We start from the raw sequence: 11187 nt of genomic DNA, 5'->3' as shown, positions 1-11187 counted from the left end.
ATACACTTATACCTATCCCACTTAGGATATCGTGTTATACCAAAACTGGTTTACAAAGGCACACTGCTTGTTTTCAAATGTTTATATTTATGGTAAATAGTGAAATAAGTATAATAAATAAGTGAATGATGAGTTAAAAAAATAAACATCAGCACTATGCATAACAGATGCAAAAAAACATACAAAAACATTTAAGAAGACAGATTCGATGTAAATAAAACTACATTAATAAAATCATTAAATGCATATTCAGTGTGCATTAGTAAAGTTTACAAATATATTCATCTTGCATTAATGTACTCTATTGTGCATTTTATTACATAATAATTTACAATATTTTTAAACACTGTACATATATTTTAAGGTATTGGTTTAAGACATTGCATTTAAAAAAAAACTATTTTTCACAATAAACTTTAAAAAGACAAGAGTTACGCATATAAAACAAAAAAAGCCACATGTTTATTCTTAATCCTCTCAAACCATTCTGCGTCTTTAAAATGTTGTGAAAGGACTAAAAACCTCTTGAAAGATCTCAAGAGTTGCCTTTATTGATTATCTGTAATCCCTGTCCCTGCCTACGCACGGTCTCTTTGTTGTTTCCACCACAGCAACCTAGGCAGAGCTTTCCTCACCTCCTTGTTATGCAGACCGTAGATGAGAGGATTTATACAAGGTGGCACTTGCAGCAAGACCACCAACATGATGTGCAGAGTCCCTGCTGAGGTCCAGCCAGGGGGGTAATTCAGTGAATGGATCATCGCTATGGTGCCTTGAAGTTCCCACAGAGCATCGGACACAATCTTTAAAAAGATGGGGAGCAGCTGAAGTAGAAACATGGAACAGTAGAAGAGCACGGTTTTGCGTGCCCTTTTGTTTACCTGTTGGAACGGTTGTACGGCGTTGCTTGCCTCCTGATACATCCTCAAATATGAGAAAAAATATGAAAAGACACAAAGAATGGTCAAACCAAGCCCCACCACTTTACGAAAGACTGCTGGAGCCCGTGGGAAACCCAGGTGTGTCTCTATGGTGTCTGGTTCACAAAGGAGTCCCGTAGTTGGTTGTCCCAGCAATGAGGGCTTATGTCCTGCAGTGATCAATCCTGTGGTTACTGCAGAAAGACCTACTGAAATAAACCAGGTGAGCCCAACTATTAGGTGAAGGCGCTTAGTGGTTAAAATGTACAGGTAGTAGATAGCATGGCACACATACAGGTAACGCTCCAAAGCCATGCAGGTGACCGTAAGCACAGTGCAGAAAACACATATTGTGTTAATGAAGAACTGCATGAGACACCAAGCTCCGTAATCCAGCGTGGTTTTCTGCAGCAGGCAATATGTCACTGTCGGACCTTGGGTGACAATGAGCAAAACGTCACTCACAATAAGATTTTTTAGCAGAGCAAACCTTGGCTCCCAGGATAGATCTTCTGAACTTCCAATACTTAGCAACGTGCAACAATTCACAAAAAGCGAGATGATGGTCATCATCACAAAAACACAAACCAGTACCTGTACTGCTGTATCAGATGGCAGAATGGATCTGAAGAGGCAGTGTCCATGTTCCAACAGCTGGAGGTTGTCAAATGTGCTGATGTTGACGTCCAGCTGTGTAGCACAGCCAGCAGCAACAACCCAAAGCATGAAGCATGGTGTGGCATGTTTAAGATGCATCTGGACGGCGGGTGTAATAAGGATCCACGTGTGATGGATGTTGTGCGCTTTGAGTGATAGCTTCGGGGGTTTTAAGGACACGCGCGGTGATGCTCGTATTCATTGAGCGCACGCAGATGTGTGAGTCGCTGCAGATGTGGACAGGTGAGTGCCTTCTAGAGAGGTGGGGCTTATTTCATCTCAAAAGCACAATAAGAACAAAGATTTGATTGGCATTTAAATTGCCCATTTGAAAAGAGAAAAACAGCAGAGAATAATTGTGTAATTTTGTAATTAAAGTCTATTATTTTTGCCACAGTAATTTTGGATAATAGGATAAGTCGTTCTTTTGTGATATTTTTACATTTACATATTTGCGCATCTGGCAGGTGTTTTTTTTTTCAAAAGCGACATGGATATTAAGATATACAGTACATCATACAAATTCACTATGTCATGTTCCCATCGGTCGAACCCATGACCTTTGGTGACGCAATGCTCAAAATAAACATACTTATTGTTTAGCTCAGGGGTCTCCGACGTGGTGGGTAGCTCGCACGAGTCTGTGAGGTGCCCGCCAAAGCACATTCTATTAATAGTCTCAATTTTAATATTTATTTATTACATATTTTTGTTTATATTGCTTTATTTGTTACGCGCCGCACAAAATTAACACTAGCCGCCACGAATAGATTTTTCATTTACATTCTTATTTTACTATTTAAATGGCTTTTTTCATTGTTGTGAGCGCGCCTCTCTTGTGCACGGTCTCTCTCCCCTGCTGCGTGCAGCACCTTGACAGCGCTTCTCACACGACACTGAGTGAATAATTAAAAGTTGGCGCGCTGTTTTCCATGTGCATTTCTCCGTACTTGCCTTTTTACATAAACGTCAACAGATGTTACTGACAGAAGATGGCTGATCGAGTTTATCATCTTAAGGAAAGGTTAGCATTGGTTTTCCCACACATAGACGGGTTCTCTCTGTGTGCAAGTTCTCTCCTCCCTATGCCTATGGTGCAGTATCTCCTCACGTGTTCTGTAGTAACTCCGAATTTACTATACAATACTATCACTTGCATTTACAATTAAAAGTGCTCACAACAAGACAAGAAGAGCAACAGTGCTCTGCACTGCATGAGGGACAGGTAATATAGCCAAAATCACCTTGTATATCAGCTATTCAATGTGAATGTATGGTGATTTTGTCAGACAATGTCGCGTGTATAAATAAGGAGTTTAGCAGTAGTTAAAGTAACTGCTGGTTAGATTAAACACGAGGTGTTATTAACAAACACAGTCAGATGAGACAGAGAGTACTAATTTTTAAGTGCCAACCTAGGGGCAACCTTCCTATCTCTCTGATGAATCCAATACGGAAGTGATTTAAACTGCAATTCATCGACTGGCCGCTAGAGGCAGGCTCCAAAAGGGAATCAATTCCCATAGACCTCCATGTTAAAATGGCCAACTTAACAGTAGAAAATAATATGTTTACAGCCTGGTACAAAAAGTGTTTTTGGTCTATAGCTAATTTTGCCCTTCATGACAACTGTGAGGGGGGTGAATTTCTTTGTAACTCATCCGTTTAAATTATATTAAGCCTTAAAGTTCTGCAACAAGAAGTGACCTCACACAGATTCGCTTGCAGAACAGTTGCACAAGAGCTGAAAAAGTATTTGTGCTGCAAATAGTTAAACTTAACATTAAATTATTTATTCAAATACAATACGTTGTTCAAATACAATAATTGTCATTAATGTTTTTTTTCCTTTTTTTCTTTTCTGTTCATGAAGTGACTGGCATATCAGTAGCCTTTTGTGGCGAGGACTCCGCGGTTGCTCTTTATAATAACGTGTTAATGATGTGGAAGTAGGCTAATGAATGCACTTTGACACTTTTTGGGGGGAGGTGTAAAGTATAGGGAAATGTATGGGGAAGGAGGGAATAAAAAAAGGGAAAAACAATGTGTTTTTGGTTTTACTGCTGTGTGGTACCGTTAGACGTATTGTTTTATTGTGCTTTATGGTTTTGTTTGCACGCGTGGGAGTTAAGGATACCTCCTAATATAAGTCTGCACTGTAAAAAAAACTCCATAGAAATTACAATGTTATTGCAGCTGGGTTGCCGGTAATTTACCGTAGATTTAAATTTATGTTATTTACTGGCAAGAGTTTGTTCAAATTTAAATACATTTTAAATATTAAGTCTTTATCTTTACAGAATAAAACTATACAATAACAGCCTCATGCAAAGCATTCTGGGAACCAGAAAACATCATAAACCTTTTTCTTTGCTTCTTTGAACAAAATGTTGCCAGTTTAAATCTACGGTAAGTTACCGGCAACCCAGCTGCAATTTCTACTGAATTTGTTTACAGTGTGGACAAATACAGGCAATAAACCAACAATCCAGTTTGGGTTTTGTGTGAAAGCTATCCTGTCTCCTGCTGGATCTTCTGGGGAAAATACACACCACAGTATTTAAAGATCCTCTCTCTCACACATGCATGCGCACACACACACACAGAAAGAGCGAGAAATCTGCTCCCCTGTGCACGCCCACGCATATAATTGTGGGACAACCCTGCTGGAAAAAACAACATACCACCAAGACCAGCATTGTTTTGGTGCTGGTTTGCTGGTGGCCACCAGCATAGACCAGCATATTCCCATACTGGGTTGGTGCTGGTTTAGCTGCTCAACATGACCTCACAAAGTTCCGTGGTAGAGTAACAGAATATTTAGAAAATTTTTCCGTGGCATTGTCACAGATCTCCGCATTTTTCCGTGGCCGTACATTGTCATTGTCACAGATTGGTTACTTAACTGCATTTTCTTTTTTTTTCAGCCATTGTTGCTTCGGTTTAGGGTTCCCAGGTGAAAAAGTAGTACACTTCCATAGTGTACTTAAAGTGCTTTATTTTCGCACACTAATTTTGTACTTAATATACTAAAAAGTCATCTTTAGTACTTCTTAAGATGTTCTTAAAATCATCTAAGTGTACTTCACTGTGCTATTTTGAGACACCATGAATATGAACTAAAATGCATTTTTAACATACTATCTCTGTATTAAAAAATGTATTTACTCAACACTTGAATTAAACTTGAACTCAACTTTCATACAAAGATGGGTTCAAGTTTACTAAAAGTGGTATCTAAATACATTTTTTAAATACATTTTTAGCACATTTTAGTTCATATTTATGGTGTCTCAAAATAGCACAGTGAAGTACACTTAGATGATTTTAAGAACATCTTAAGAAGTACTAAAGATGAATTTTTAGTATATTAAGTACAAAATTAGTGTGCGAAAATAAAGCACTTTAAGTACACTATGGAAGTGTACTACTTTTTCACCTGGGTTAGATTTGGTGTTTGCGTTAGGATGTCACTTTAAGTACTGGTTTATACTATTTTTTCTGATTTATTCTTTTATATTTTCTAAATTTTAAACCATTGTTGCCTGGCGTTAGGGTTAGAGTTGGGCTTAGGTAAGGATGTCATTTTTATGTAAATCTGACCCTAAACTGAAGCAACAATGGTTAGAAAATAGGACAAAACAGTTAAGTAACCAATCCGTGACAATGACAAAAAAAAGAAAGTCCGTGGTACGGCCACGGAAAAATGCGGAGATCCGTGACAATGCCACGAAAAAATGAGCAAAATATTCCGTGACTAAACGATGGAAATTCGTGAGATCAGGTTGAGCTGGTGGTCATCAGCATACCGGCACCAGCATCCCATGTTGGTCATACCAGCAAGACCAACATATGTTGTGTTTTGGTGCTGGTATGCTTGTGACCAGATAAACCAGCATGGACCAGCATGGGAATGATGCTGGTCTATGCTGTTTTTCTGCAGGGAGGACAATGAATATGTCTCATGAGACAGGAAATAAACCTAACATTGGATTCGGATATGCCTTGATGCTTTCATGCCTTAAAATGCTGCCTCCAAAGGCAGCATTTTATAGCTTTTGGAAGCAGCCTACATCTGTGTTAGTAGTGAGCATTTCTACTTTGCCGAGATAACTGCTCATTGACATATCAAGATGCTAATTATTTATACAACATGATTATTGCACAGGTGTGCCTTAGGCTGGCCACAATAAAAGGCCACTCTAAAATGTGCAGTTTTATCACACAGCACAATTCCACATATGTCACATGCTGACTGCATGTCCACCAGAGCTGTTCCCCGTCAATTAAATGTTAATTTCTTTACCATAAGCCGTCTCCAAAGAATTTGGCAGGACATCCAACTGGCCTCACAACTGCAGACCATGTGTAAACACATAAACACACCAGCCCAGGACCTCCATATCCAGCATCTTTACCTCCAAGACCAGCCACTCGGACAGCTGCTGCAACAATCAGTTTGCATAAGCAAAGAATTTCTGCACAAACTCTCAGAAACTGTCTTAGGGAAGCTACGTGCATGCACGTCGTCCTCATCACGGTTTCTGACCGCAGTTCGTTACCGAATTAAGTGGGCAAATGCTTCACATTCCATGGCATCTGGCACTTTGGAAAGGTGGTCTCTTCAGGGATGAATCCGGCTATTCACTGTACAGGGCAGATGGCAGACACTGCCTGGTTTTCGGACCCCCCAATACAGTAACACTGCACCTTTTATTGTGCAATAATCATGCTGTCTAATCAGCATCTTGATATCCATGCTGGATGGATTATATTGGCACAGGAGAAGTGCTTACTAACACAGGTTTGTGAACAATATTTAAGAGAAATACGATCTTTGAGTTCAGCTCATAAAAAAGTGTTACATTTATAATTTTGTTCAGTGTCGTATTAATGATTGTTGTAATCATTGAAATATCTACCCTATTGGGCACAAACCAAGTGCGACCCATGAATGATCATTGGTTGAATATACTGAATGAGTCAACTGAGTCAAAACAAATAGCTTTAACGATATAAAATGATACATTTCATTCATGGTCCACTATCCCCTGTGTGTTTGTGTAAAAACAATGTAGGGTAAATTTAGGCATTGAGATAAATGTCAGAGGTGTCCTGACATTCAACCCATATCGATACCTGAATACAGCCTATATCTAATTACTGGACTGGAAATATTAATGTTATGACTTTCTTTAGGATATATAAAAATATTTATATCACAACAGTTACATATTTGGCAGCATGGCACGTTAAATTACACTTAAATTACATTTAAACCCATTCAAAAATCCCATGGCATTTAGTTGACTATGACTAGACTAAAACAAACAATTCAGATACAGTAACTAAAATTTGTCTTAACCTAAATAGCATCTTAGTCAAAAGACTATGGCTAAAACAAATTCTGCTGTCAAAATTAACACTAGTTCACTCTTTCCTTATTTAGTGCTCTACATGTCTACTTGTTCTTTAAGATTCAGCTGCTGTACTTAAGAATGTCCAAGAATAGATTGGGAGGAGGAGAGCTCAAGAGATGGCAGAGACAGAGTTTGCATTTGTTGCTGTCATTTAGCGAAGCTTAGCCTCCTGGAGTTCTTAGGGTGACATCATGGAGAATAAACTGAGCCCCTAGGATTACGTATACTCCACTTGTACCATCACAGTCTCTCTTAAGGATATTGAGGCAGGGCTGGATAGTGTTCAGTAAAGGCTGGCTTTACACTACTTGAGGATTATAAACAGTGATTACAGGACACTCAATGATTTATTGAATGATTTGTGATCACAGTATTCAACTATTCTTATGATCAAATTCACCAAGGTGCATTTATGGAAACCTCTACTTTTATGAGTTATGGGTTTTGATAATGTTAAATCATCAAAAAAGTAGGGTAGAAGCCACTAGTTCTTTGTAATTTTATGGAGGCAGTGTCACACACCTGTTTCTGAATTCTTAAAATGTGACCCTGTCTGTGAAATACATGCTAAAGTCTCATAATTGAATTATGAGATTAAGAGCATCAGTCAGTATGTTTACATTGATAACAATAAAACAGTATCAACTCAATTAAGACAATACTCTGATTAAGAAACTACTATTTAAACTGCAATTTTTTGTGACTTTATCTGGCTATAGTCATAATCATAGTAGACACAAATGTAATTTAGACAAAATTTGAGTATTCCTGTTTTAGTTGCATTATGACACTGTTAACATTGTGCGTGAGTTTTCACTGTATGTGCGACAGGAAACAGAAAAACATGGCAGGGGTCACAACTGTTTGACAGCAAACAAAAGTGCATCCCTGCATCTGAAGTACCTACTGTATAGGCTACTCATTGCTAAAACAGTATGTTCTATATAGTATAAATGTGGGTAGTAATTCGGACAAACTACATCTGCCATGTTAATAAATCACGTAACATACATCATCTTAACATCAAGTGGCCCAGGATAGTGTTAAACAAGCACAATTTGACTATTTTATTTCACTTATTTACATTTAAATAGAGGAGCGACACCTCTTCTTCTTTTTTTGTGGGTGACTCCTCTCGGGGCTCATGGGATAGTAAAGTGTCCATTGAATGCAAACTTTGCCGTAGTAGGTATATTTTTCGCCTACTGTTTTTGGAATACTATGATTTCGGACGAACTGCTCGCCTTGCATGATTTTCACCTGCTATAAGTTATGGAAGTAGATGATATCAGATGCAGCGCATGGCACGTATAGCATAATTTATTCCACTTTGACATGGGAACATTTGTGGACAGATTTCATTTACTTTCCATAGGTGTCCCTGTTACCTTGGTAACTAAACAAAACAAGACTTAAGAAATTATTAATATAAAGAAAAACACATATGAAAAGAATCTTTATCTTATCTATTCTAGAAATTGAAAAGTTTATATATTAACTTTTCAATTTTTTCCCAGTTACCTTGGTAACTGAACAAAACAAGATTTAAGGAATTACTATAAAGAAAAGCACATATGAAAATAATCTTTTATCTTATCTAAACTTGAAATTGAAAAGTTTATAATGTATATATATATATATATATATATATATATATATATATAGAGAGAGAGAGAGAGAGAGAGAGAGAGAGAGAGAGAGAGAGAGAGAGAGAGACAGTATCTGCATTAACAACAAGTGGCTTTCATGGTCATCACGTAATTTCCGGTAAACTCTGCTAAGAATACATAACAATAAAGTCCTTTTAAAGTAGTTTATTTATATAACTAGCAAAATAAACAACACTTAGATTCACTGTAAAAAAATTCCGTAGAAATTTCAATGTTATTGCAGCTGGGTTGCCGGTAATTTACCGTAGATTTACATTTATGTTATTTACTGGCAAGAGTTTGTTCAAAGTTTAAGAAATTTTAAATATTAACGAGTCTTTATCTTTACGGAATAAAACTATACAATAACAGCCTCATGCAAAGCATTCTTGGAACCAGAAATCATCATCAACCTTTTTCTGTTTTTGCTTCAGATTTTGTTTCCCAGAATGTTTTGCTTGATGCTGTTTTTTTTGTTTTACTCTGTAAAGACAAAGACTTGTAAATGTTTAATGTTCATTTAACTTTGAACAAAATATTGCCAGTAAAAAACATAAATTTAAATCTACGGTAAATTACCGGCAACCCAGCTGCAATTTCTACGGATTTTTTTTACAGTGTTATCTAGGAAACCAAAACATTTGTTATTTTCGATGAGGTTTTTTTTTAAGAGTTCAGTTTAGCAACTAGTTAAACCAATAAATAAACAGAATCCGGAATTAAAGTTCAGACCAGACGCGCAATCGCATGACCGCACGTGCGTCTGATGAAACCGTATATATATATACATTAGATTTAAGAGTAATAAAAAAAACACAAAATGCAGCAGCCACAACATACTACTGTAAAAACGACTGTATTTTTGCATTTTGAAAATACTAAAAAATACGTTTACACGAGAGCATGAAAATTCTTCATAAACCTTCCATCACTTCGACTATTTGATCTATTGCTTCACCATAAAATTGACTCTGATTGAGTCATGCAAACATCTGACGTATGCAACCAGTAAGAAGGGCCTATAGTTTGCATTAGCAACATTGACAAACAAGGCATTTATAGTAAGACAACTGATGGCCCCTGTATTCTAGTTTCTAACTATAATTTGATTGTTATCATAAATCTAATAATATATTGGGTAATTAAATATAATTTCTTCAAAGGTATGCAAACCAAAATATCATGATCCTACTAAACGGCTACTTCAACTAGGGGTACAATACTCAGCAATCAATTATTTTTTTATCATCAAATCATTGGACACCTATTAAGCAGTCGAAAACAAACATTTTATAATTTCAACAATTATTAAATGATCAATATGTTTAGAATCCAAATTCCAAAATCGGCCTTGGGGACCATAAATGGCAAAATGCCAACATATCCTCCAACCCATACGATTGCTTTGGTCGTTTGTCCATTTCACCAAATACGACCAATAGATGCCTTTACTGAATATGCGGCTCTACCGGCAGCAAGTGAAACTTAATATATTAGGGAGATAAAATTATATTTTGATGTATAATTTTGCTATGATACTGGGATAAGATTTTCAATTTAAACCGCCAGGATTAATTGTATTTTATTACAAATTACACTATTTAAGCATTTAGGGCAAATAACGTACCCATATATTTATTATATGATATAAACACAGCATACAAAACAGTCACAACTTTTAAAAAAGTGTACCGAGATCAAACGATCAATTTATTTGAATAAAAAATGCAAAAGTGATGATAATCCGCTGTAAATATCTGACCCGGACGTACACTGATTCAAAAACTGCCGTGATGCTACGTCATCTATGATTGTGAAAAGGCAATTGCATCATTATGTCTGCAGTTAATAATGTGAAGCACTATTGGCTGTTGTGACCGACTACGTCATGCTGGTTTATGTTTGATTGCCCTGGTGAAAAAATAGTATGCTAAATATATTTAATTTTGATATACTTAAGTATACTTGCAGTCACACTAATGACCAGTATACTTAAAGTGTGCTATTGATTAGTTTATTTAAAGAGTGCTATTTTGGAACAATTAATTTTGTACTTAATATATTTTAGTTGTATATTAATTGTAACAAAGTACAACTTTAAGTGTATTTAGTGTACTTTTGTGTGCTAAAGTGGAACAACTTTAAGTGTATTTAGTACAATTTAAGTACATGACTGTTTTTGTGCTAAATTCATGCTTGATAAGTGGATTTAGAGTGTGTTTTATTTATGTTAGGAGTACATTACAAATGTATTATGAGTGTCTTGCAAACATACAACCAGTATACCTTAAATAGACTGTTTGCCTACATTCTATATATTTTTGGCCAATCCAAAATTCTAAAAACTGCCCTGGTGAAAAATGAATATGCCAAGTACATTACATTTATGTACAGCTAGATTAGTAATGAGTATTCTTCAAGTGCGTTAATAATTAGTTAACTTAAAGAGTGCTATTTGGGGAATAGATTACTTTAGCTGGTAACATAACCAAAATATTTTTTTCCAAATAAATAAAAGCTGATTAAAAAAGTCAAAAACAA

General features: G+C 36.3%; 1 protein-coding gene across 1 annotated transcript; it reads right to left on the bottom strand.

Moving 5' to 3' along the window:
• Window positions 1-1801, bottom strand: LOC135776072 (olfactory receptor 2AG1). Its single transcript, XM_065286686.1, has one exon. It carries the CDS (start codon window positions 1674-1676, stop codon window positions 579-581), a length of 1098 nt encoding a protein of 365 aa, XP_065142758.1. The 5' UTR covers window positions 1677-1801; the 3' UTR covers window positions 1-578.
• Between the last annotated feature and the right edge of the window lie 9386 nt (window positions 1802-11187).

Source organism: Paramisgurnus dabryanus, chromosome 21, assembly GCF_030506205.2.
Source record: "Paramisgurnus dabryanus chromosome 21, PD_genome_1.1, whole genome shotgun sequence".
Taxonomy (NCBI): domain Eukaryota; kingdom Metazoa; phylum Chordata; class Actinopteri; order Cypriniformes; family Cobitidae; genus Paramisgurnus; species Paramisgurnus dabryanus.
This window is presented reverse-complemented; position numbering and strand designations above follow the sequence as displayed.

What these genes read in the sequence shown, in the direction of transcription:
- LOC135776072 (XM_065286686.1), bottom strand. Translation starts at nt 1,676, where the DNA reads ATGCATCTTAAACATGCCACACCATGCTTCATGCTTTGGGTTGTTGCT.